Below are 27,287 nucleotides of genomic sequence, written 5' to 3' on the forward strand. Positions count from 1 at the left end.
CTTTTAATTATTGGGCCTGTTAGGAAAACTTTTCTAGTAATGTTATTTGTAACTCTGGGGGTTGATTTCATAACTTGCTATAAGTACAGAGGTTTCTCTTTAAATAGGTTTGGGTATGAAAGGCTGTTGTTAAGTTTATTTGTTTGTTAAGACCAAACGATACCGTAGAAGTTTGTAAAACACCTCAAAAGTGGGCACCCCGTGTGCAGGCCTCGAGCAACTCTGCTATCCACAACTAAAATGACCGCGCACCCAGGAATGCTGGTCACGGCTGTGGACGTTCCTTGTAGGGCAGCAGCTAAGGCCGCCACAAACTGCTCGAGGCCAATGCGCAGGGCACTGACCTCACTGGCGGGAGGGAGGGGCTGAGGGGCAGGCGGCCTGGTCTGAGGAAGGCAGTCCTGCAAAGCTACTCACGGGGCCCCAGAAAACGAGGCCCAGGCCCGGCCTCCAGGATCTTACACTATGCCTCAAACCTTCTTCTTGGGGCTTGGTGGGAAGCATCACGGTGCAAGGCAAGGGTTTAAATTTTTTTCTATACAGATGTTTTAGAACCGTTTTTAGCAAGAACCTCTGTCCAAATGAAATCTTACGTGAGACCCCGAGCAAACCCCAGCAAGGAAGTGGAGCTGCTGCGGCCGAAGGGCTGCTTGCTGGGTGCTTCCTCTCCCTAGAGCTGCCCGCAGGGCTCCACGGAGGGCACAGTTTGGAGAAGGGCCCAGGTGCAGGACAGAGCCTGCCTAGAGTCAGATTTGCGCTTGAATCCCAGCTCTGTCTCTGCTGAACTGTGTGGCTCTGGGCAAGTGAACTGATCTGAGTCTCATCTCCCAACAGGAAGGATGACACATGCCCTGTGGGGCTGCCCTGAGGACTGGGCAGAGTAATTTTCACACTGACAGGGGCCCGCCCTGACTTGTGGGGAGGGGGAGGCCCACGTCCTGACCTGTGTGGCTATGGCCCAGGCTTGTTTACCTGCTCAGCGGTTGGCGTTATGGGTGTGTCGCTGGGGAGTAGGGCCAAGGTGGGCAGCGGGGTGGTGTGCTGACCGGAGTCTCCTTGATGACTGGCATCAGTGCCCACAGAAGAATTCTGTCCTGACGGTGTCTCTGAGTTGAACACGGTCTAGAAGGCAACAAGCTGAATCAGTGAGGCCGGCAGGTCGGGGCCACCGGGAAGCAGCACCCCCTCTGGGGGTGACTCCCACCATCCCCGCCCGCCACTCCTCACCCTCTGGGGCGTGTGGATGGGGGACAGCATGTCCAGGTCGGTCATGGGGAACTCCAGGCCCTTCCTCCGCAGGTCCTCGTAGACAGCGACCACACCTGTCAAGTCGGGCGAGCTGCGGAACGCGTCAGCCCAGGACTGAGAGGGGACAAGGGGACACGGCCGGTAACCACTGCTCACCGGCTCCCCTGCGAGCCTGCCTGCCGGCCCCCAGGGAGCAGAAATTCCCTCCTGGACTCGCTGGTCCTTTGGCGGCATCACCTGGACAGCCCGCTCCACAGCAAGGCCCTCAGCCAACAAGGCTACCCCGACCCCCGGCTCAGAGGTCCCGTCAGCAGAGGAGCAAGACGGACCCAAGAGAACAGACGAGAGAGTAGCACTGGCGGGGCACCTTCCTCCCGGCCCGCCCGCGGCCGCCTGTGCTCACCTGGATGAGGGTGAGCACCTTGTCGTGCACGATGGTGGGCGGGTTGTTCTTGGGCAGGATGGTCCTCACCAGCACGCCCTCCACGAAGTCCTGGCTGGCCACCAGCACGTGGAAGCGGTGCCCACAGTTCTTGACGCAGGTTTCCAAGACCTGGAGGCCGTGCGGTGCCCGTGAGCACCCAGCAGAGGAGCGGGAGCGCCCGGGTCCCCGCCCTCACACCCCACCCATGTCCCAGTGGGGAGGCCCAGCAGAGGATGCAGCTCCCTGAAGTGAGACCCAGACATGGAGGAGTGGGAATGACACCAGATTTGGCAGCTGGTTGGCTGGGGTGGGGAGTGGGACTTGGGCGGGCAGAGGGCCAAGTGCTGGCTGGAGGCCCCTGGCTGAGTGGCTCTGGTGCCCACAGAACCCTGTCCCGAGGCCGTCTCTGAGCTGAGCACAGTCTTGAGGGGAGGTGGCTCTCCAGGTGTAAACCAGAGAACTTTCAATCAAATGGTGACTTCGCGGCCTGGGACAAAGGCGCCCAACTTCCCTCCCCACTCCTGTCCCTGCCCCTGTCTCTCTATTCCCGGGCAGGAGCTGCCTCTGATCTTCAGTTGAGCAGACGGATCCAGATGTAAGTGCTGCCATGGGGGAGGCGGAGACAGAGTGCTCCCGTCCCCACTCCCCAGCCAAGCCCACCCTGCCAGGCTGCCCACTCCTGCCTGCCCCGCCCTGCTGTGAGCAAGGACTGTCCTCAGCCTCTGGCATCTGCTTTATGTTCATTTTTCAGGGCCAATTAGGCCAAGTGTCAACTGGAACCCAACTTGGGTACCGCCCCCCAGAGGCCTGGGTGCACGAGCTTCTGTGTCACCGGCAGGTCCTCTGCCCACGCGTCCCACGACGGGCCCTTGAGGGATGTGGGCCTCAGTGTGTCTGCTCCCTGCACCGGTAGGTTAGAGAGAACTTTTCCAAATAGCCTCTCTTGCCACTCCTCGTTGGCCAGCCGTGTAGACAGAACAGTGCTTTGCCCACAGCCCTTGAAAGAGGAGCCCCAGGGTGGCTGGGAGTCCTGCTGGGCCCCCAGGGCACTGTGGTCCCGCCGTGGATGGAGGGACGGGGCACTCACCGTGAGAGCCAACATCACCTCGTGGAAGTTCTTATTCCCCACGATTCTCTTCTTCACTGCTCGGAAGGCATCTTTGGGGCTGGGCAGAAGGACAAGAGGAAGGATGGGCTGAGGCACGGAACCTCCTTATCCAACAGCGGAGGCTGCGCGCCTAACATCAGGAGGCACTGGAAGACGGAACGGCTCTTATGTACCCGTCTCCCTCGGCCCCGCCCTGTTTTGTGTGCCCAGGTTCTAATCACATCAGAATCTTCCTGTCCCACCAAAATCCTCAGTAGATGACGACTGCTTGGCAGGGATTCTCAGTGTGCAGGCTCTGGACACCCTGCACTAGAATCCCTTAGTGGGGAGGTGTGAGTGCTTGTTAAACATGCGGAACCCCAGACCCGACCCTAGACCCCCTGAAGCAAGCTCTCAGGGAAGCTGCATGCCCACCGTGCCCCTGGGGCTTTATGTGCAGTCGTGAAGGTTAAGCACCATAAGCTGCAGGCACAGAGGTCTTGGGCCCCGTCCTGGCCAGCTCCTCTACCCACCCCTGTTTCCACCCAGGCCTTATCAGGCACCAGATGTGCCCACACCGGGCTGGGTGCTGGGACGCACTGGTGAATAAGACCCCTCGGCCCTGCTTCAAGGATCACATGTTCCAGGGAGACCCACCTAAGGGAGGGAAGCAAGCAGGTCCCGAGGTAAGAGCGAGTGTGAGTGTGTGAGTGTGGGTGGGTGGGTGGGTGCCTGAAGTCAGGGAAGTCTTCTCCCAGGAGGTGGCGCCACAGCTGAGAGTGAAGGATGGGATGCAGCCAGCTGCGGGGAGAAGGGCATGCGGTTTGTGGAGGCAGGAGCCTGGACCAGGGCCCGGGCGGGTGGGCGGGCGGGGAGGAGATGTAAGGAGGCCGCTGAGCGTTGCGGGGACGTGGAGGAAGGGGCTGGGGAGGCCGCGCGGTCACGGCGGGGAAGGGGAGCCGGCGGCGGCCTGCTCTCCCCGCCCCATCGGTAACTCCACTGACGCCCCCAGGCCTGCCGCCTGCACCCTTGCCGCTCAGCCCTGTACAGGGGAAACCCACGTTGCCTGGACTGTCCTGGCCTAGGAGTCTTCGTGGCCCCGCCAACTTCCGCATCTACTGGGTAGAAGCCCAACTAAAATCTGCTTCGCCCATGGCGCCTTCCCAGTCCTCCATCTCCTGGGTGCACGGACCCCGGGACTGCTCGGCTAGAGAGGACGCTCCCTAGAGGCCAGGAGTGGCTTCCTCCTCTGACACTTTGCCTCCCCAGAGCCCAGCATGCTACAGGAGCTCAAGCAACACTTCTTAGGCCGGGGAGGGCCTGTCCTACTGTCTGCTGGGCATCTGTCAGACTGTCAGTGCCAAATCCATCAAGGGCAAGTCGACAGAGTCGGGAACCCTGACATGACATGGGCCCCCCCACAGAAGTGAAGGCGGGAGGCAAGGCTTTCTGGAAGGGACCTGCGTGGGGGTGGCTGTGACGGAGATGACACGAGGGGTGAAGGGCCACGGCCCCTGACGGGGTGGGACCTGGCCCCTGAAGTGTGAGGGTGCTTTTCAACCCAATGCCCTGGGGCAGCCCCTCGCCCTCCGGGCTCCATCTCAGGGGAAGGTGGCTTCTATTCCTGGCTTGGCCACTCCCCTGTGGCCACGTCAGCTCTCTAAAGGGACTTGTTTCCACTCCTTACAGAGTGACCCAGAAGTTCTGGCCTGTGTGCCACTACTGTGGGCCTACCGTGTGTCTAGTACTCTGCCAGGAGCACAGCACAAAGCGGGTGGCACAGAGGCCACACACAACCCAAGGCGGGAGTGGACAAGAGACTAAAGCTTAGATGACAAGCTCCGTGAGGTCAAGGGTCACGTCTGCCTTGCTCACTGCTGGGTCCCCTGAGCCTCATGCAGAGCCTGGAACCCAGGAGGTGCTCAAATCAATAGCACCTGAACAAGTCTGACCCCAGTTCTGCCGACATTTACAAGGGAGATGGGGACTTGCTTCTCCAAGGACAAAGCAGTGACTTTCAGCCCCGACATTCAAGAAGAGGCTCCGTGAGGTTTTCTGCCTCAGTCTTCTCTCTTGGTGGCCCTGCCGCCTGCCCATCACTCTCACCCCTGACACTTATGAGTCCAGATGCAGGAGGGCGTGTCCCCTCCCAGCGCCTCGGCAAGCCCATGGCACACGGCTGGGGAGCTGGAAGGTTCTGGTAGCCCCCGTGCAGTCCTAATTGGCCTTGACCATGTGCTGCAGACTCCCACAGCCTCCTCAGGCTCTGAGCTGGGTGCTCCCTCCACACACAAAGCGCCACGTGGTGAGAGGAACCCTCGTAGGGCAAATGGACCATCCCAGTGAAAAATGGGGTGAGAACTGAGAGCTGCTCCAACGGCTGAGCCTGTTTTTCTGGAACAGAGGCTTCATCTGGCGCTTCCTGCTGGCTGTGGTCATCACACTCCTCGCAACCCTTCCCTGGTTTCTCCTGAGAGGGACAGTGACCCTGCATCCATCCCCTCTCTGCTCCCCTCAGGGCCTTGGGCAGATTGCTGGAAGGATCGAAGAGCTCTGTCTCTGAGACAAAGACCCAGAGAGGTAAAGTGATTTGCCCAAGGTCACACCACTGGTCAGTGATGCCGGTCAGAGCCCAGGAGCCAGGACCACGGTGCTTGTCCCACACCACGTCTCTGGGTGGGCTGCCTGACCCCAAGCAGGATGCCGGGACTGGAGCACCAGAAATGCTCGGCCAAGGCTAACTTTGACCAGCCTCTCGGTTCCACTGCACATTTACTCCCCTCCCTGTGCCCGCAACCCTCCCTGCTGATCTCAGATCTTAAGGAAACGAGTCTGTTCTTGCTCACTGGGGAAGCTAGGAGTCCCTGCTGCACAGTGTAGCCCACGGCATGCAGATGGGGCTTAGGGCTTCCTCCTAATTCTAAGAGCCGCCAGCTGGCCTTGTCCTAGGAAGATGCCGTCCAGGTGACGTCCTAGGAAGGGCCAGTCGACTGCACTGCTGCTGCTGGGTGGGCCGCACACCCGATATCTCTGGGCTTCTCATCCATTTGATGAGAAAGTCAGACTAGATCGTGGTTCTGAAACGTTTAAGACGCGTTGTTGTGGCCACCCCGCTGGTGTCCCGCCTCTTCCCGGGGGTCCTCACCCTTCCTCGGTCTCATTGATGATGTCGCAGATCTCCATGTTGAGTGCCCAGTTCTCGCTCTGCAGGGAGCCATCTGTAGCTTTCTCTGAGGACAAGAAACCACAGGTCACACAGGTGTGTGGGGTTCCCAGATGGACATACTCAGCGGGAGTGGGGAGGACAATGGATGCTTTCTGGGCACCCGAGATGGGCCAGGCACCATATAAACGGTGTCACCTTCATTGCCCCATTTCGTCACTTAATTGTTATAGTAGCCACGCGAGGCTGGGGAGGAAGCCATGGCTGAGTCTACCAGATGGGTGAGCGGGACAGGGATTCAGGGGGCCTGGCCTCAGAGCGCTTGTTTTTGACATGACAATATAGAGACAGGGTTTTGTTTTAGATTTGTAAATAAATGTTCCCTATTGACCCTTTTATTATCTTTTGACTTGGAAACCATTCACAAGGTTCAAAACGTAAAAAGCGCCAAAGAGGCATCGAATGGAGAGTAAATCTACCAGCCTCCCCTGCCCCCAGCTCCCTCTTCCTGGAGGCCCCTAGTTTCCTCTCAAATCTCCCAGAGATATTCTTTACCTCCAAAGCCAAGGACAAAGGGTTTTAAATCCCGACTCTGTTACCAATAGAAGGCCTGGCCGTGGTCTTCCTCTACAAGCTAACTTGTCTGTAGATGGGTAGAAGCGCCCCGGGGTGTCTGATGATGCAAACCAGGCATATGCATGGTACTTGGTGCAAAACAGGTACTCAGTGGGTGACGGGTCTTTTTTATTTTTTTTCAATTGAGGTGAAAGTCACACAACATAAAATTAACCATTTTAAAGTGAACAGTTCAGTGGCATTTAGTACATTCACAATGCTGTGCAACCATCCTGTCTATCTGGTTCTTGGGGTGAGGTCTCCAGGCCAGGAGTCACTACGAGATTGTCCAGGCCTGTCGAGGCCACAGTCGGTGGCCCTTTGCTGTAAGATCTGCTCAGTGCTGGGACCCGGCTGCCTTTCGCGTGCTCTAGTGTGAGAGCAGGTGGGTGAACAGTGAACACAGGAACAGAACATACTATAGGACGCTCAAAAACGTTCTTTAAAATCGAAGTGCTGGGGCTTCCCTGGTGGCGCAGTGGTTAAGAACCTGTCTGCCAATTCAGGGGACACGGGTTTGAGCCCTGGTCCGGGAAGATCCCACATGCCGCAGAGCAACTAAGCATGTGCGCCACAACTATTGAGCCTGCACTCCACAGCTCGCAAGCCACAACCCCTGAAGCCCGGGCGCCTTGTTGCTCTGCAACAAGAGAAGCCACCGCAATGAGAAGCCCGTGCACCGCAACAAGGACCCAACGCAGCCAAAAAACAAAAACAAAAAATAAAAACTGAAGTGCTGTCCTTGCGTTCACATCACCCACTTTCCCTGCCCTCTCCATCTTCTAGATTCCATCCTCATGCAGACCTGACTTTAAAACGAGTTCCAATTGGACACAAGATGGCGTACTAGGAGGACACAGAATCCGTGTCTCCTCACAACTAGGGCACTTACCAGGCACTGGTGGGGGACCACGGACACCGAAGAGGACGGGAGGAACCCCCAGCGACTGGCTTGCGGGATCTTGGTTCCCAGGCCGGAGGCTGGGCCCGAGCTCCTGTGGTGGGAGCTCCGAGTCCAAACTGCTGGACTAACAGAGAACCTCAGACCCCAGGGAACATCAATTGGAGTGAGGCCTCCCAGAGGCCCTCATCTCAGCACCAAGATATATAACTGCCTGCAAACTCCAGTGCTGGACATCTCAGGCCAAACAAGCAGTAAGACAGGAATACAGCACCACCCATCAAAAACAAAAAAAAAGAAATGACAAAAAATTTTTTACAGATGAAGGAGCAAGGTAAAAACCTACAAGACCAAATAAATGAAGATGAAATATGCAACCTACCTGAAAAAGAATTCACAATAATGACAGTAATAAGAGGATCCAAAATCTCGGAAACAGAATGGAGAAAATACAAGAAACGTTTAACAAGGATCTAGAAGAACTAAAGAGCAAACAAACAGTGATGAACGACACAATTACTGAAATTAAAAATACTCTAGAAGGAATCAATAACTGAGACAGAAGAACGGATAAGTGAGCTGGAAGGTAAAATGGTGGAAATAACTGCCAGGGAGCAGAATAAAGAAAAAAAAATGAAAAGAATTGAGGACAGTCTCAGAGACCTCTGGGACAAACATTAAATGCACCAACATTTGAATTATAGGGGTCCCAGAAGAAGAAGAGAAAAAGAAAGGGCCTGAGAAAATATTTGAAGAGATTATAGTCAAAAACTTCCCTAACATGGGAAAGGAAATAGTCAATCAAGTCCAGGAAGCACAGAGAGTACCACACAGGATAAACCCAAAGAGAAACACGCTGAGACACATATTAATCAAACTATCAAAAATTAAATACAAACAAAAAAATATTAAAAGCATCAAGGGAAAAACAACAAATAACATACAAGGGAATCCCCATAAGGTTAACAGCTGATCTTTCAGCAGAAACTCTGCAAGCCAGAAGGGAATGGCAGGACATACTTAAAGCAATGAAAGGGAAAACTTACAACCAAGATTACTCTACCCAGCAAGGATCTCATTCAGATTCGACGGAGAAATTAAAACCTTTACAGACAAGCAAAAGCTAAGAGAATTCAGCACCACCAAACCAGCTCTACAACAAATGCTAAAGGAACTTCTCTAGGCAGGAAACACAAGAGAAGGAAAAGACCTACAAAAACAAACCCCAAACAATTAAGAAAATGGTAACAGGAACATACATATCGATAATTACCTTAAATGTAAATGGATTAAATGCTCCAACCAAAACACACAGACTGGCTGAACGGATACAAAAACAAGACCCATACGTATGCTGTCTACAAGAGACCCACTTCAGACCTGGGGACACCTACAGACTGAAAGTGAGGGGATGGAAAAAGATATTCCATGCAAATGGAAATCAAAAGAAAGCTGGAGTAGCAATTCTCATATCAGACAAAATAGACTTTAAAATAAAGACTATTACAAGAGACAAAGAAGGACACTACATAATGATCAAGGGATCAATCCAAGAAAAAGATATAACAATTGTAAATATTTATGCACCCAACATAGGAGCACCTCAATACATAGGGTAAATGCTAACAGCCATAAAAGGGGAAGCTGATAGTAACACACTCATAGTAGGGGACTTTAACACCCCACTTTCACCAATGGACAGATCATACAAAATGAAAATAAATAAGGAAATACAAGCTTTAAATGATACATTAAACAAGACGGACTTAACTGATATTTATAGGACTTTCCATGCAAAAAATACACTTTCTTCTCAAGTGCTCATGGAACATTCTCCAGGATAGATCATACCTTGGGTCACAAATCAAGCCTTGGTAAATTTAAAAAATTGAAATCATATCAAGTACCTTTTCTGACCACAACGCTATGAGACTAGATATCAATTACAGGAAAAAAAATTGTAAAAAATACAAACACATGGAGGCTAAACAATATGCTACTAAATAACCAATAGATCGCTGAAGAAATCAAAGAGGAAATAAAAAAATACCTAGAAACAGATGGCAATGAAAACATGACGACCCAAAACCTATGGGATGCAGCAAAATCAGTTCTAAGAGGGACATTTATAGCACTGCAATTCTACCTCAAGAAACAAGAAACAACTCAAATAAACAACCTAACCTTACACCTAGAGCAATTAGAGAAAGAAGAACAAAAAACCCCCAAAGTTAGCAGAAGGAAAGAAATCATAAAGATCAGAGCAGAAATAAATGAAAAAGAAATGAAGGAAACAATAGCAAAGATCAATAAAACTAAAAGCCGTTCTTTGAGAAAATAAACAAAATTGATCAACCATTGGCCAAACTCATCAAGAAAAAAAGGGAGAAGACTCACATCAACAGAATTAGAAATGAAAAAGGAGGAGTAACAACTGACACTGCAGAAATACAAAGGATCATGAGAGATTACTACAAGCAACTATATGCCAATAAAATGGACAACCTGGAAGAAATGGACAAATTCTTAGAAAAGCACAACCTTCCGAGACTGAACCAGGAAGAAATAGAAAATATAAATAGACCAATCACAAGCACTGAAATTGCAACTGTGATTAAAAATCTTCCAACAAACAAAAGCCCAGGACCAGATGGCTTCACAGGCGAATTTTATCAAACATTTAGAGAATACCTAACACCTATCCTTCTCAAACTCTTCCAAAATATAGCAGAGAAGGAACACTCCCAAACTCATTCTATGAGGCCACCATCACCCTGATACCAAAACCAGACAAGGGTGTCACAAAGAAAGAAAACTACAGGCCAATATCTCTGATGAACATAGATGCAAAAATCCTCAACAAAATACTAGCAAACAGAATCCAACAGCACATTAAAAGGATCGTACACCATGATCAAGTGGGGTTTATCCCAGGAATGCAAGGATTCTTCAATATATGCAAATCAATCAATGTGATAAACCATATTAACAAATTGAAGGAGAAAAACCATACAATAATCTCAGTAGATGCAGAAAAAGCTTTTGACAAAATTCAACACCCATTTATGATAAAAACTCTCCAGAAAGTAGGCATAGAAGGAGCCTATCTCAACATAATAAAGGCCATATATGACAAATCCACAGCCAATAAATATCGTTCTCAATGGTGAAAAACTGAAAGTATTTCCTCTAAGGTCAGGAACAAGACAAGGTTGCCCACTCTCACCACTATTATTCAACATAGTTTTGGAAGTTTTAGCCACGGCAGTCAGAGAAGAAAAAGAAATAAAAGGTATCCAAATCGGAAAAGAAGAAGTAAAACGGTCACTGTTTGCAGATGACATAATACTATACATAGAGAATCCTAAAGATGCTACCAGAAAACTACTAGAGCTAATCAACGAATTCGGTAGAGTAGCAGGATACAAAATTAATGCATAGAAATCTCTTGCATTCCTATACACTAATGATGAAAAATCTGAAAGAGAAATTAAGGAAACACTCCCATTTACCATTGCAACAAAAAGAATAAACTACCTAGGAATAAACCTACCTAAGGAGACAAAGGACCTGTATGCAGAAAACTATAAGACACTGATGAAAGAAACTAAAGATGATACAAACAGATGGAGAGATATACTATGTTCTTGGATTGGAAGAATCAACACTGTGAAAATGACTCTACTACCCAAAGCAATCTACAGATTCAATGCAATCCCTATCAAACTACCAATGGCATTTTTCACAGAACTAGAATAAAAAATTGCACAATTTGTATGGAAACACAAAAGACCCCGAATAGCCAAAACAATCTTGAGAAAGAAAAATGGAGCTGTAGGAAACAGGCTCCGGACTTAAGACTATAATACAAAGCAGTAATCAGTACTCAAGACAGTATGGTACTGGCACAAAAACAGAAAGATCAATGGAAGAGGATAGAAAGCCCAGAGATAAACCCACGCACATATGGTCACCTTATCTTTGATGAAGGAGGCAAGAATATACAATGGAGAAGAGACAGCCTCTTCAATAAGTGGTGCTGGGAAAACTGGACAGCTACAAGTAAAAGAATGAAATTAGAACACTTCCTAACACCATACACAAAAATAAACTCAAAATGGATTAAAGCCCTAAATGGAAGGCCAGACACTATAAAACTCTTAGAGGAAAACATAGGAAAAACACTCTATGACATAAATCACAGCAAGATCCTTTTTGACCCACCACCTAGAGGAATGGAAATAAAAACAAAAATAAACAAATGGGACCTAATGAAACTTAAAAGCTTTTGCACAGCAATGGAAACCATAAACAAGACGAAAAGACAACCCTCAGAATGGGAGAAAATATTTGCAAACGAAGCAACTGACAAAGGATTAACCTCCAAAATATACAAGCAGCTCATGCAGCTCAATATCAAAAAAACAAATAATCCAACCCCAAAATGCGCAGAAGACCTAAATAGACATTTCTCCACAGAAGATATACAGATTGCCCACATACACATGAAAGAATGCTCAACATCACTAATCATTAGAGAAATGCAAATCAAAACTACAATGAGGTATCATCTCACACCAATCAGAATGGTCATCATCAAAATATCTACAAACAATAAATGCTGGCGAGGGTGCGGAGAAAAGGGAACCCTCTTGCACTGTCGGTGGGAATGTAAATTGATACAGCCACTATGGAGAACAGTATGGAGGTTCCTTAAAAAACTAAAAATAGAACTACCATATGACCAAACAATCCCACTACTGGGCATATACCCTGAGAAAACCATAATTCAAAAAGAGTCATGTACCACAGTGTTCACTGCAGCATTGTTTACAATAGCCAGGACATGGAAGCATCCTAAGTGCCCATCGACAGATGAATGGATAGAGAAGATGTGGCACATATATACAATGGAATATTACTCAGCCATAAAAAGAAAGGTAATTGAAATCTTGTAGTGAGGTGGATGGACCTAGAGTCTGTCATACAGAGTAAAGTAAGTCAGAAAGAGAAAAACAAATACCATATGCTAACACATATATATGGAATCTAAAAAAAAAAAATTGGTTCTGATGAACCTAGGGGCAGGACAGGACTAAAGACACAGACGTAGAGAATGGACTTGAGGACACGGGGAGGGGGGAAGGGTAAGCTGGGATGAAGTGAGAGAGTGGCGTGGACATATATCCACTACCAAATGTAAAATAAATGGTTTGTGGGAAGCAGCCGCAGAGCACAGGGAGATCAGCTCGGTGCTTTGTAGACCACCTAGAGGGGTGGGATAGGGAGGGCGGGAGGGAGACGCAAGAGGGAGGGGATATGGGGATATACGTATGCATATAGCTGATTCACTTTGTTATACAGCAGAAACTAACACAACACTGTAAAGCAAGTATACTCCAATAAAGATGTTAAAAAAAAAAAAAAAAGAAAAAGACCAAGTTCCAGCAGAGTGTGCAGAGACAACTCCATGCTCTGCTTGTCTCAGGCAAGATCCTGCCCCGCACGTTACTCCTGTGGGTCTGTCAGGCCCACGCACGAGTTTTTAACCATCGGCTGGATCAGCGTTTAGGGCAGTAGCCAAGTTCCCCCATCACGGCTGTGTCTTTGGCTTCAGAGCCTGGCTCCAGGCTCAGAGCCCTCACACCCGCGGCCTCAGTGCACCCGCGGGCATAGCTCTGTGGGCTGTCTCTCAGGAGCCCCAATGGGCCAGGCACACGGAGCTCTATTCCACGCGATGGTGCGAGGGAGGCTCTCTCACCACCCTGCTCTCGGGTGAGACCCCTCACGCGTCCGCCGCACAGCTACTGATGTGGCAGGCCTGCTCTAGGCACTGGGGATGCAGTGTGGACAGTTGGACACGGTCCCTGCCCTGTGGTGCCCAGAGAAGCCGCACTCCGAGCCAGGCCCGTCAGGATAGGGGGCAGACTCTGTGTGACTGGGCAGGGCCCTCTTCCAGCTGGGCAGGCAGCCCCATCCTGTGGGCAGAGCCTGGGCTGGGCTGGCACAGTAAGCTCCCTAGAACGGTGGCTTCCATGATCTTGGTTTTGAAATTGGCCTGACTTCAGTTCCACCCTGGGTCCCCCTTGGGTCCTGCGGGCTGGATGGATGGCAGGGTGGCCCAGGACACATGCCAGGCAGCTGAGGCATCCAGGTATGGACCCAGCAGCAGGGTGGGTTGCTTTGCTCCTGGGTTAGGGCTGCGACAGGGGATGAGAAAGGGTGCCCTTTAAATGGGTGAAAGATGGACTGGCTCATCCCACAACTATGTCCTGGGCGTGGCTTCTTTGGGCCACACTCCCACCCCTGGGACTCACACACATACTGAACCACATAAGAAGAACCAAAGAGAGCTGGACAAGTGCCTCCAGAGCGGGGGGCTGGGCCCTACTTTGGAGGGTCTGGGGGATGGTGGCTGATCAACCATGCAGAACTGCTCTTCCTTCGGAAGCCACGTCTCAGTGACCTCCTGGCCCGGGGGATTCGCCAACCTGACTCCCGACCGCCTCTAACGGGCCCCTGAGTCCTGCCAGTTCCACCCCCTGAGGCTCTCTCCATCCCAGCCTTCCCTTCCCGCCCTTCCCTCGGCCACTGCCCCAGCTGGGCCACCGCCCTGCCCTCGTCAGCCACGGCCTCGGCTCCTCCTGCCTCCTTGCCCCCATGCATCCTCCATGCTGACCCAGAGTGAACCTTCTGGAGCTTGAAAGTGACTGTGTCCCTCCCATGCCCCTTCAAAGGCTCCCTTGCCCCCAGCTGGGCCCTTCCACAACGGGAATATTTTAACTTCCCAAGGTAGATGCTAGGTAACACCAAGCATTTGTTAGCTGTTAATGTAAAGAAGGTGATTCAACCCTCACACCTACAGGGTGTACACTATTGTCCTTGTCCAACTAATGAGGAACCTGAGGCCTGGAGAGGTCACACATGGTGGAAAGGGAGGATGGCTGTTGATGCCACTGCCCCCGCCTCCCATCAGGAGTCAGGGAGCTCTGCTTTTCCAGAAGGCTCCGCCTGGACCACTCAGGCCATCTGCCCCCTCCCCCACTAGCAGCCCTCTCAGTGGTTCCTCCATTGGATCCCCTATGACCTCTCCCAGTGACCGCTGAAAACGATGGGCACCTCCCTTCTCCTGCAGGAGAGAGGGCGGGGTTTCAGAAGGGATTATGATCATTTTGGTACGGCAAGTGGGCTGCTCAGGGGGCAGCTGGGACATTTATGAGTAAGAGGCAAGCCATCCCAAGGAACCAAGGTGGATGCATCAGGACCCCTGGAGCACGAGTCTGATGCTAACCTGAGCACAGGTGCCAAGTTCTTTAGTCCTGAGTGCCAGTCGTGGGCAGAGCTATTAACAGGATGGAGTTTTTTGGAGGGAGTGGGGGGAAAGGGGGAGCTTCAGTCAGTCTAAATAGGTGGGGGGGCGGGTGGAGAGGAAGAGGAGGAAGAGGCAAAAGAGAGACAAGAGCCATCTGAGCAATTTCAGAAGAGAGGTGTACCCAGACCCCTCCCCTCAGATCTGGGGAGAAGTCTAAGACTTCCTTAATAAACATGTCCAAGGGGCAGGCATGCTCCATTAAGGGCAGAAATTTAAACCCACAGGAATCTGGGGATATGTGTTTTATTTTTGGTTTTAACCACAAAAGTAACTCAGCTGGCTATTTTAAGAAGGGGGAATAAAAACACTGACAATAGTTACCAGCTCTAAGACAGCCCGCTGACTTGCCCAGCTCTGGGCTGTTGGCAGTAACCTACGGAGGCCCTGCCCGTGTCCCCAGCTCCTGAGGAAGCTGGGCCCTGCAAACCACCTGCTGTTGTCGGGGGCTGGCGGGCGGTGGATGGAGTCCGCCGGATGTCTTTGTGTCTGCTCTGTCCTCTCCACGTGGGGCTGGTGCCCGCACAGCCGGGCTGGGCGGTGGCACAGCTTTGGAGTGGGATGAGCCTGGCCCCACCTCTGAACTCGGAGACCACGGGCAAGGTTCCGAGCCTCGGAGTCTCAGTTTCCTCATCTGTGAAACCGGAAGAAGACTGACTGCCTCCCTCACAGGTGTTGGGACTCCTCAGTCAGACAATGTACGTATGGTGTCAGCTAAAGGGCAGCAACAGGTCGCTGCTAAGTCCCATGACTGTGACTTGGACCAAGAGCAGCAAAGAGTGGCCACCAGACACTCTCCAGCTCTGGGGCCCTGGCGTCAGCCCACGCATCCTCGGGGGCACCCTGGGTATCTGGCGAGCCTGCCCTCTCGGCCATGGGGGAAGCCCTGCTTTGCAGGAAGCCATTTCTGCGGCGATCAGGGGACCCGTCATCAGCACTGTGGATGCGAGTCACACTGACCACCTCCTGCCAGGTCAGCCTGAGGGCAACAGCCTAGAGCCTTCTCCCCACCACCCTGCGTGTTCACTCACTGGGGTTCTAGCTGAGGGTTCCAGCTGCTCAATGCCTCCATCATCACGGCCACGGCCCTGGCTCAGGCACTGTCTCCCACCCAGACCTGGACCGTCACCTCCACACTCTCCTCTTCCAACATAAATCCAACCAGTGCTTTTCTCTGTCTAAATGTCATCCATGACCCCCCACTGCCTGAGGGTCAAAAACTGGACCTTTTCAGGGGCTGAGAGGGACAGCCGGGGCTGAGCTCAGCCCTGATCCACTGTGTTGTTCTCCCTCCCTTTGAGGGCCTTGTTCTTTCAGGCGTTGGGGCTTCTGCCTGGGATGCCCGGCTCCCCTTCAGGCCGGCACTGGTTCACAGGTGATGACGAGCCCACCCCCCACCGGCCCACCACACTGACTCGCTGGGCTGTCACCACACACCAAACACGGGGCTCTGCACTTCACAGCAGCTCCGCCGGCCGTCACCACAGCCCCTAAGGCAGAGGATGGGTACACTGAGGGGCACAGAGAGGCCAGTGGCTTGCCCATGTTCACACAGCTTGTACGTTGCAGAGCAGAGGTTTGAACCCAAAGAGGTCTGGTTCCCAAATCTGTACCCTTAACCACTAGGTTATGTGCCTCTCGAACATACTCAGCATGTGTCACGCAGGCCCCGGGAGCCATCAGAGAGCAAAACCAACCAGGTCCCGCCCTTGGGAAGCCTACAGTCTGGTGGGCGGCCACAAGTGACATTACAGACGGCAAAAATGCCCTGACGGAAAAGAGCAGGCGCTGAGACAGTAGAGGGGCTGAGATTCAGGCGCGCCGATGGGGACAGCTTTTAAGGCCCTACCCCAGTGTCGGCCCCACAGTGTCACCTCCAACAGGGCAAACGTGCCAGGCCTCATCCCGCACTGCGGCAGTAACACCGTGGACAACAGCGACCAAATGACCGGCCTTCGCTGCATGTCAGCCTGTGCAGGACGCGGCGCGAACCTCTTGTCACTGCCCTACAGCCCCCACCACGTGTGGGCACAGCTGATGCCCACACCTGGCAGTGGAGTACAGGGATGCAGAGCCGGGCCCGGGGGCCTCTGGACCCGTGTGCTCTCCCTCTGCTCTGCCCCCGCCTGCCTCGGCTGGACCCTGAGCTCCGGGGACATCTCTGTGTCACCGGGGCCTACCCTCTGGTGAGAAGGAGGGCAGAGGGTCGGCCAACGTCTGCCAAGGAGTGGCCGAGCCTTCAGACCCCCTCGCCGCCCCAGTTCAGTGCTGAGCACCCGTCCCCACCCCGTCCCGGGGAACATTCCTCATGTTTCACTGACCCTAAGCTCCCTTGTCTACTCTTCTTTTTTTTTGGCCACACCACATGGCTTGCATGATCTTAGTTGCCTGACCAGGGATCGAACCAGGGCCCTGGCAGTGAAAGTGTGGAGTCCTAACCACTGGACCGCCAGGGAATTCCCCCCTTGTCTACTCTTGAGCCTCTCTGATATTGGGATGTTTCTTACAAACGATGACCTGTCAGAGCTCAGTTGGTAGATTTTTCTTTCTAGATTCAATCAAATATGGTTTGTAAATAGTAAGGAACTGTCTTAAAGGTCAAGGCCGATAGCAGCCCTAGTCCCACCTTGACTATGACCAGGTCTAGGGCAGGGCTCACCCACCAGGGGGATAGGGACAGAATGGGAGTTAGCTGACCGTGATCAAGCAAGCAGTGACACGGTGCGTCAGCTCTACCCAGAGCTCCCATGGGGGCCCTCTTTCGAGATCCTTCTCCCATGACTGGCACCCTTGCCAAGGTGCCCACAGCCATTTTGTTTTTAGTCCACATTCATGGAATGTCATCTTTCCAGTGTAACGGCCACCTACTAACGTCACTCAAAGGAACCATGGTGAACCTCTGAGGAGATTTCCTTCTAGTTTTTACTGTTTTCAGGCTTTAAAAAACACATCTGTATCATTTTTTTTTAAGTGTGTAATGGTATTGTGATCATGTCTTGTTTGTTGGTTTCTAAATGGGAATCCTATTCCATACCCTTAAGAGACACACTGAAATATTTATGAATGAAATGATATGCTGTTTGGAATCTGCTGTAAGTAGTACCCACCCCTTTGTTCGCCTCCGCTCACCGCCACCCCGCACCAGCTGCCTCCATCCCTTGCCCAGTGCCCCTTTATCCCATCTGCCCCCCAGCTGCCTTCTAGATGCCCTCTTCCCGCCCATCTATTCTCCATCCTACGACACGCTCTGAGCAGCTACTGTTTGTCCAGCCCTGTGCCAGGTGCTAGAGAGGCAAAGAGGGAGAAGAGAATCCCTGCCCTTAGGGAGGCCCTACAGCGGTCAGGGAGAACAGCTGGACGGGCGTGTTCAGTGCAAAATGACAGGTGATGTGACTGAGGTCAGTCTGGGGCGCTGGGGGAGCCAGGAGCAGGGGGTCTGCACCTCAGGGGAACCGGGAAGGCTCCGGTGAGGAGGTGCCGACTGAGCTGAGCACAGAGCACAAGCTGCCAGGCTGGGGAAGGTGAGGAGGGACGTTCCTGGTAGAGGAAGAGCACGTGCTGAATGAATGAATCCGTGGTGAAACCTCAGGGACGGCGGGAAGAAGAGCAGAGACGAGGGGCTTGAGGGTCAGTCTGAAGGACCTGAGGGAGGGAGAAAAGGCCGTGCTGAGACCGGGAAAGATCCAGGAGCCCAAGGGAGGCTGAGGGTCAGGAGGGAGCAAGGCAGCCGGAGGAGAAAGGCAATGATGCCAATGGCTTGGCAGACCAGTCCTCAAAGCCAGACAGAGGGAATCGGGCACAGACAACCCCTAGCCTGCCCCCCAGCCACTCCTTCCTCTTCCCCACCCAAAGCAGCAACCCCTCTCCCCTTTGCCAGAGCCCGGTCCAGGAGTGGGTGAGCTACCCAGTCCGGATCCCTGGGGAGTACAGGGTGTCGGCGGGGCCTTGTCGGGGAGGGGAGAGCCTTGTCCACCCCCCACCCCTCGGGTCTCCTCCTGTCCTCTCTTCTGGGAGCCAGCATGGGAGCACGGCGCCTGGAGCTTGGGCCGAGGAGGTGACACGCTCCGGACACAAAGCCAACGTATTCAGGACAGAGAAAGAAAGAGCCTGGGTGTTGCAATACATCGCGGATCTGTCAGACCAATCCTGGAACTGCCGACCTTCCAACTTCTGGCCAGGTAAGCCCAGTGCGTGGGGCCGGCTCGGCTGTGTCTCTCTGTCACAGCCGAGGTACCCCGAAGCCTGGTGGCAGGCCGCGGCGTGCAGACCGGCCTTCTCCCCGCTTCCTCCTCCCATCGTCTGGGTCTTCTGCCCGCTGCTCCCTGAGGGGCCTGCCCTGACCCCCAGAGGGCCTTCCCCTCCACGCTGGGCCAACGGCATTCTGCGCACACCACAACTACAAGCTCTGCTTAGTGTTACAGTAACCCTATAGCGTTTACTTCTTTGTTTCTGTGTCTCTCTCATTAGGCTGTGAGCTCAAGGATGGAGTTTACAGCTTGTGAGTCATTGAATTCTCTACACCACACAGGATGACCGGGCCTGTGAAAAACCTGCAGGATGTGTTTGATGAATGACTGAATGAAGGATGAGGCCATATTCACCACGACCATAAGCCCTTAGAGCACCTTAATTTAAATGAAGTACTCCCACTTTGGCCCTCATTGATCCCTTAGTAGCGGCTGTGCAGAAATCCTAATCTTTCTTCAGCTCAGCAGTCCTGTGAATATTTTTAAAAAGCACCATGTCCCTCCTTCATCTGACCTCCACGTTACCATCCTCAGTTCCTGTGACCACTCCATTGTGGAAGTGACTTCTAGAGCCTTCACCATTCCCACTGATCCCCCTGGGACACTGCCCAGCTGTGCTGTCCTCCTGGAAACAGTGTGGGAACCCATTCACCTACCCACGTGGGATATGGTATTTGTGTTAATTCACCCTGTGACTACACTGGATGTTTATCAACTCTACTGCATGGAACTGACTCCTGCAGAGCTTGTTGCTGTGAAAGACACTCTCCACTGGCCCACATTCTTTAGCTTTTCTAGTCTCCCTTGCAGCCAGAAGAGGCCCTGTGTTCTGGCCACGGAGATGTGAGTGGAATTTTCTTCCCAGTGGCTCCTGGGGAAGGTTTTCCTCTCCTGATAACAGAGGCAGCACCAGAGGGTGCCTTCACCTGTGCTCTCTGTTACATGGGGGCTAGCAGGAGGAGGAAACCAATATGCTGAAGGTTGGGGTGGTGGGTGGAGAAATACAGAAAGAACCATTAGGAACAAACTCATCCTAGATGGACCCTGAACCCAGACGTTTTCACTCTAAAGGAGACCCGCCAGGTCCCTTTCAATTCTAAGGGGAAGCAATGAGGTGGGGAAGTTAGGAGAGTGGGATCTGGACACAGACAAATCCCAGTACAAGTCCTGACTGGAGCACTCACTAGCTGTGTGTCCCTGAGTGAATTCCTTAACCTCTCTGTGCCCTCGTTCCTCCCCTGCAACATAGGGATAACGAAAGCACTCACCTTCCAGCGTTATGTGAGGGGGAAATGAGAGAATGCACTTCACGTGCTTTGCATCCCACCTAGCACAACAGCCAACACCAAAACAAACATTACCAACTACAAAAATATCAGCCTAAAAGTCACTGTTTGAAAATTTCAAGCATGCCCATAAAATAGATTTTTAAATCACATACATGCAGAAGCCCTTCATTTTTCCCCAGCCAGCAAACTGTCCTGAAGCCTATTTTCCAAACGAATAGCTCTTTCCAGACCTAGCATGGAAAGTTCCATCAGTCTCCTAAGTTGCTGAGCCATCCTTCCTCAAAGCCCTGGCTGCCCCTCCCTTGCCATTTTGTAACCACAGGCCACAAAAGGAACTCTAAATACTTTACAGAGGCATAACTTTGGCAACCCACAATTTTAAAGCTGATATAACTAACTATAGTACCTAACTGAAGAAAATTTCAGTTAGATGAAGGACGGCTTTTAAAAAACTATCTAGGTAAGAAGGAGCAAGGCCATGAAAGTAGAGAGGCTTGAAGGGGCTGGTCAAGGTGTCTATGACATTCTTTTTTTGTTCCCCCAACTCACGAATGTAAAAGATGTTACTGACAAATGTGTGTATGTAGGTATGTATGTACCTATCAAGAGATTTAAGGAATTTGCTTGTGCTATTGTGGAGGCTTGGCAAGTTCAAAATCTGCCGGGTAGACCAGCAGGCTGAAGACCCAGAGGACAGATTCAGCTTAAGTCCAAAGGTCGTCTGCTGGCAGAATTCCCCCTTCTTGGGAGGCCAGTCTTTCTTCTATTCAACGGACTGGATGAGGCACACACACACTACGGAGAGTAATCTGCTTTTCTCAAAGTCTGACTTAAATGTTAATTTCATCTAAAAAATACCTTCATATAAACATCTAGATTAACGTTTGGCTAAGTATCTGGGTACCATGGCCTGGCCAAGTTGATACATGAAGTTAACCACCCCAAGGGTTTATCCTGCATCAATACATCAAGTTCCACTGGAACAGGGGACACCTCTGTCCGTCCTTCAATTCTCCTGGTCTCAGCCTGTGTGGCCTCGCTGGCTCCCTCCTTCCTTTCTCTACCTCCCCCTCAGGAGCAAAGCCCCGTTCCTCCCCATGGGTCTTGCACAGGTGCTTGGCTCTCTGTGGCATTTTTGGTGCTTTATCAATTGTCAAGTTTCCCACCTCCGTGGGGGAACAAGCCCCCCCGGAGGTTTTCTCACTTGCCTGCGGGATATTGGCTGGGAAGGGGAGGAGCTGGCACTTGAACCCAGATCTTCTGATGCAGGGTCTAAGCTCTGACCCTATTCAGACTGCTTACGTCCCAGGGGTCAAAACGTGCCACCTGGGAATATGCTAGGTGGGCTCATGGGCAAACGTAAAGACATTTTTAGAGTTACCTATTTACTTGAATGTCGAGTAGAAGGGAAAAAACACAAACTAGCTTATCAAAGTCATGATTTCAGGATATAATTACACAGGATAAGGTCAAATTTAAAAAGGTGGGTGAACAAAAGGAAAACACTCTGAAAATGAAACTAAAGGTGGTAGACGAAGGGCAGGAGTCTGGAGAGTGCTAGCCTAGACCGAGGCCTCCTTGGTGAGAAGGTAAAGAGTTAACTTGTCCTGAATCCTCCTGCTTCTCATGGGGCGATGGTCCCAGGCTAATTAGAAGACACTGAGGGTTTTTGTTTTTTTCTAAAACCAGAAGGACGGAACTCCAGGACTTTACTCTTATTTCTTTGAGCTCAGGGAGGGAACAAAACCTATTCACCAGTTCCATCTGTAGGGTCAGGCAAAGGCTTTAATTCCCAAGTGAGAACCGGCTCCACCCCACAGCCTGAAACCTGACCTGTCTGTGGCTGTGGCTGCCACCCAGCTTGCGACTGCTCATTCCCAGCGACACCAAGACCAGACAGAGGCTGTGCTGGAGCCAGGGCCCTGGGTGGGCACCTGGGCTCTGCCTCCAACTTAGACTACATCCCAGCAATGATGACAATACCGGGTAAAAAATCACAACAGCTAGTAATTACGGACAATTACTGTCTGGCGGGCACCGGGCCAAATGCTTCACAACGTGACAATACCACGATCTCCCAACACAGCAATGCAGCAATCCCAACTGATACGTGCTATTATTATCCTTATTTTTTAGTCAGGAAATTGGAGAACAGAGAGGTTAAGTAACTTGCTCCAGGTAACAAAGCAGGTGAAGGATAAACCAGGACTCAGACCACCTGGCCTGACTCAGGAGCACATCCTGGATGCCTTACTATGTACCATGCCGCTGACACAAAGCCCTTTCTAGACATTAGTCCCTGTTGTCCTTAAGACAGAAATTTTGGGTTCTAACCTGGCGCCAGCACTTATGGATCAAGGAGTTGGAGCTTCAAGATGCAAGGGCTCCCCACGGCACAGAGTGGGAAGCGGTAGAGATTCTGACTCAGGGGGTCCAGGGCTGGAGCATCCTCAAACATCTCTGACGGGGGTGCTCTGGGACCCCAGTTTGAAGAACAAAGAACTTAACCATTCTGCCTCTGGCTAAGAGGTCAGCAAACTATAAACCCACGTGCCAAATGCAGTCTGCTTTTGCATGGCCCACAAGCTAAGGATGGTCTTTACATTTTTAAATGGTTGAAAAAAATCCAAAGAAGAATAAAATTTCATGGCACGTGAAAATTACATGAAACTCACATTTCAGTGTCCATAAATAAAGTTTGATTAGAACACAGTCATGCCCTTTCATTGACTTATTGTCTGTCTGCTGTCCTGCTCTGATGGCAGAGGTGAGCAGTTTGCAGCAGAGGCCATATGGACCATAAAATCCAAAATATTTACTATCTGCAAATCCTGGCCTAGTCTACCCTGCCAGCCATGCAGCATCCTCCTTACAGCCTCCCTCCCCTCCAACCTCTGCCTTCATACCTCCAGGGTTGGGGAGCTCACTCCCAAACCAGGCAGCCAGGCCCACTGTGAAAGGTGCTGGCACTGAGCTCCTCTGGTAGCCGGACACTCTGCCCTCTAAGCCTGTGCAGTCGGGTCTATCGCCCCTCCGCAATGCCCATCCGTGTGCTTCTTTCCTCTAGCACCAATCCTTCCCTGTCCTCATCGTCCCCTCAGCTGTTCAATTCTCTGGGAAACAGAGGGAGAACGGTGGCACCTCTGTGTTACAGGTAAGGGAGGCGGTGGAGAAGGAGTGTGACATAGTCAGCAGTGGAACTGCAGCTGGACCCAGGTCTCCTGCCGCCCGGCCTGGTGTCCCCTTGGCAACCTTGCTTGAGTGTCCAGTTTGGTTTCCACTCATCACTCCCAAAATGGCAGCCCCGAGGGCCCGAGGTGTTCTCTTCCTGCTAATGCCTATGGCCTCTTACCTATGATGCCTTCTGGTGGCCCCCCTGGCTTGGCCTTCGTGGAACTAAGGGTGGCTCTCCCCGACCTTTCACCTCGCCCATCCATCCCAGGACTCAGTCTTAGGCTCTGGGCTCTCTGCCTGGTCCACCTTGCTCTCCCCACCCGCTACCAGGGGCTGGTCCCCAGGCACTGCCCGTGTTTATCATCTCTGCTGCTTGCAGCTTGCTCTCCTGAGTCACCTGCATCTCTAGTTCAAAGTGCCAGGGCTGAGCTGACAACCTGAAGTGGAATATGGGGTTGTTGGGTTGCCTTCTGACGTCTCTCTATAAGACACAGCCAGTAAGGGCTGTCCTCAGAGAACACCTGGGAAGGGTTTTTAAATCCTTGGAAGAAGAGGGCTGTGTCAACACCAGCTAGTACTCAGCTATCTGTGATCCTTTCAGCCCCAGGCTGCTGCCCACGGGGAAACGGGAAGCTCTCCTGATAGATAAGGGTGTGTGGACAAAAAACGTCACCCGCCATTTCAGTAAACAAAGGCAGCTGTGGCCATCAAGCCGCTGGCCACTGCACACCCTCCCCTCACCAAAGGTGCACCTGAGTGGAATTCAGGATGGAGAAAAACAGGATATTGGCACTAGATACTGAAGATGCATGTCAAAGGACTGATTTCAATAAGCCCAGACTCTTCCATCTTCCCACACAGAGGGAAGCCCTAAAATCATTAACTTGAGATGTCTGCTTTTTGTGATTAAAATAATCTTTTGATGTTTGACTACTTTTTTTTTTTTTTCCCAGCAAAATCTCCTGTATATCTTGGCTCCTCCGTCACCTCTTTGGAACAGCCCCTCAGAGCTACCTGAGAGGCTGCCTCGCAGGCTGTGATCCTCAGTAAGGTCTCCAGATAAAACATAATTCTCAACTTCTAGGTTGTGCGTATTTTTCTTTAGTGGACAGGTGAGTGACCTGGAAACGTGCACAGGTCCAGGTGTGCGTTGCAGTCAGAAAAGCTAGTCTGTGGGTCAAACAATAACTGGATGTTGGAGGGCTGGGATGCTGCATATTCCAAACAGGTGTTCATCAGCCAGAGGCAGTGTGGTGAGGGTACGAGAGAGGACCTGGGCTTTGCAGCCAGAGACTCTACTGAGCTGTGAAACCTTGGGAAGTGACACCTGCCTTCAGACTTACCTTTAGTGACATGGGAAAAAATAGCAAAACCCTGCAGGGTTGAAACTGAGTCCCCCTAAAACCGACTTCCTCTGCCGAGTTCCTGATTAAGCTCTCCATCCAAAACTACTCGCTTTCTCGTCCCACACCTGTTCCTCTAAAGATGGATGAATATCAAAGAAAAGGGGGCTTTGAAACTGAGCGGGACCCTGTGGGGTCCTTCTGGGCACAAAAGCTTTTCCATGTCCCCTATTTCTTGTTTGTGGGAAAAAGGCTTCAGCCTCCTAAATCTCCCCGAGTGCCGAAGTGCAGATTCAGTTACTAATTAGGGAAGGGAGGGAAGGCAGAAACAAAGGAAAGGCAGTCAAGAAACAATGGTGCAGCGATAAAGCAGAGTCCCAGCTCCTCCTCGAGGGATTTACTTAACAATCTGATACAAATCTCTGAGTTCTTCCTTAACAATCTGATACAAATCTCTGAGTTCTTCCGCTGGACCTGGGGGTCCCACCCAGGGGGAGGATGGTGACTTCGGGCCTGCACAAGCAGACCCCAGACTGGAGGGAACCAGAAGGCTGATGCCTGAGATTCCTGGAGCACCATCATGTCACCTCCCCACCAACCAATCAGAGGAAAGTTACAAACCCTGCGCTCCCCTCCCACCCCGCAACCAGTTTTGCCTTTAAAAACTCCTCCCTGAAAACCATCAGGGAGTTTGGGTCTTTTGAGCACGAGCAGCCCATTCTCCTTGCTTGGCCCTTGCAATAAACCTTTCACTGCTCCAAACTGTTTGGTTTGTTTAGCCTCACTGTGCATTGGGCACACGAACTTGGGTTCGACAACAGGGTCGTGATACCAGCGTGGCACCTGGCATTTGCTCACGAACTGTTACTTTCCTTTTCTCCTTTCTTCCCTCCTACTATGTGCCAGGCACCATGCTAAGAGCCAAGGGTCTGGATCAGTAAGGTACAGCACCTGCCCTCAGGAAGTCCAGGCTAGCCGGGGAGACACATGCACAACTACTAACAGAATGGGACAGCGCTTTATTAGTGTGACGACGGTGAAAATAATAAAAATGATGATGACGTCTCCCCAGCACTGACAATGTGCCAGGCCCTCTCCACGGAGCAGCTCACTCCACTCTCACAACCGTCCTGAGAGGTGGATGCTGGTATAACCCCCATCCCCCCAGGAAAGAGCAGAGGCTCAGAGCCCAAAGGCAGACAGTGAGGGAGCCTGCAGAGCTAGGGCGATGGGAGGGCACAAAAGCAACGGCTGGATCCGAAGGCGTCACAGAAAGCCTCAGGGAGGAGGTGACGATGCCCATGCCCGGGGCTTTGAAGGATGCACCGGGAGCAGGCAGAGGGAGCAGCAAGCACAAAGGGGTGTGGGTGGGTGGCTGGGGACTTTGTGAGTTGAGAGACACTCACCCCTGATTAACACCGTCAGGACCCACTGTGCTCAGGGCTGCCAACTGGACAGGGCTCTACTCTCAACAGAGAGATGGAGTTGGCAGGCTTGAGAAGAGATTATTTCACCCCTGCAGTTTACAGAAATGCAAGCAGCTAATACTAGGTCATTAGTAATAGTAATCACAGCCGGGCTTCCCTGGTGGCGCAGTGGTTGAGAGTCTGCCTGCCGATGCAGGAGACGCGGGTTCGTGCCCCGGTCCGGGAAGATCCCACATGCCGCGGAGCGGCTGGGCCCGTGAGCCATGGCCGCTGAGCCTGCGCGTCCAGAGCCTGTGCTCCGCAACGGGAGAGGCCACAACAGTGAGAGGCCCGCGTACCACACACACACACACACAAAAAATAGTAATCACAGCTGATCAGGGCTGTTGCCGTCTCTTTATCGAAAAAAGGAATACTGAGGGTATTAACTCAAATGGCAGACATTCTTCATTTAATCCTACTTTTAGAGCTTCTTCAGCTTTGGTTCAGATATCAGGGGCTCAGGGCAGTTCATCTCAGCTTTCCTATCGCTTCACTGGGGTCCTTGGGTGAGTCCTAGTCTCCACCTCCCCTCTCTGGGCCTCAGTCTCCTGTATAAAATGAAGGGGATGGGCTAGAACAGAGGGTTTTAATGTGTGGTTTCCAATCCAGTGGCCACCTCAGACCTATAGGGTCACAAACTCTGGGGATGGGGCCCAGCCTTCGATGCTTTAACAAGTCTTCCAAGGGATTCTGATGAGAGCCCTGGGTCACAAGAGCCCCAGGGTAAGGATCATTCCTGCAGTAAAACTTGCTCTGTGCTCTAAGGTATTAAGGGTTAGTGACTCTTTGGACTAAGTTATCTCTTGCCCAAGATAGGCAACCTTTCAGGGTAAGAAAAGAAACTGTTTTCTTTGACCATCTAAAGCTCAGAGTCCAGATGAGCTTTTCTAGAGAGGCTCAGGCACATGTGGCTGACTGTGAAGGCCAGAATTTTTTTGGGCGGGGAGGGGTAGGAAGT

The 27,287-nt window shown here is 51.7% G+C and overlaps 1 protein-coding gene across 1 annotated transcript in view; it reads right to left on the minus strand.

Moving 5' to 3' along the window:
- Positions 1 to 27,287, minus strand: part of TOM1 (target of myb1 membrane trafficking protein) — a 46,584-nt gene that overhangs the window by 17,274 nt on the left and 2,023 nt on the right. Inside the window, exons 2-6 of the mRNA XM_081249067.1 lie at positions 5,905 to 5,989; positions 2,760 to 2,838; positions 1,652 to 1,801; positions 1,228 to 1,362; positions 973 to 1,122 (exon numbers count right to left, since the gene is read on the minus strand). Coding sequence (XP_081105193.1) covers positions 973 to 1,122; positions 1,228 to 1,362; positions 1,652 to 1,801; positions 2,760 to 2,838; positions 5,905 to 5,989 — 599 coding nt within the window. The remainder of the gene's footprint in view (positions 1 to 972; positions 1,123 to 1,227; positions 1,363 to 1,651; positions 1,802 to 2,759; positions 2,839 to 5,904; positions 5,990 to 27,287) is intronic.

Source organism: Mesoplodon bidens (genome assembly GCF_964165515.1).
Source record: "Mesoplodon bidens genome assembly, chromosome: 11".
In the NCBI taxonomy this organism is placed as follows: Eukaryota; Metazoa; Chordata; class Mammalia; order Artiodactyla; family Ziphiidae; genus Mesoplodon; species Mesoplodon bidens.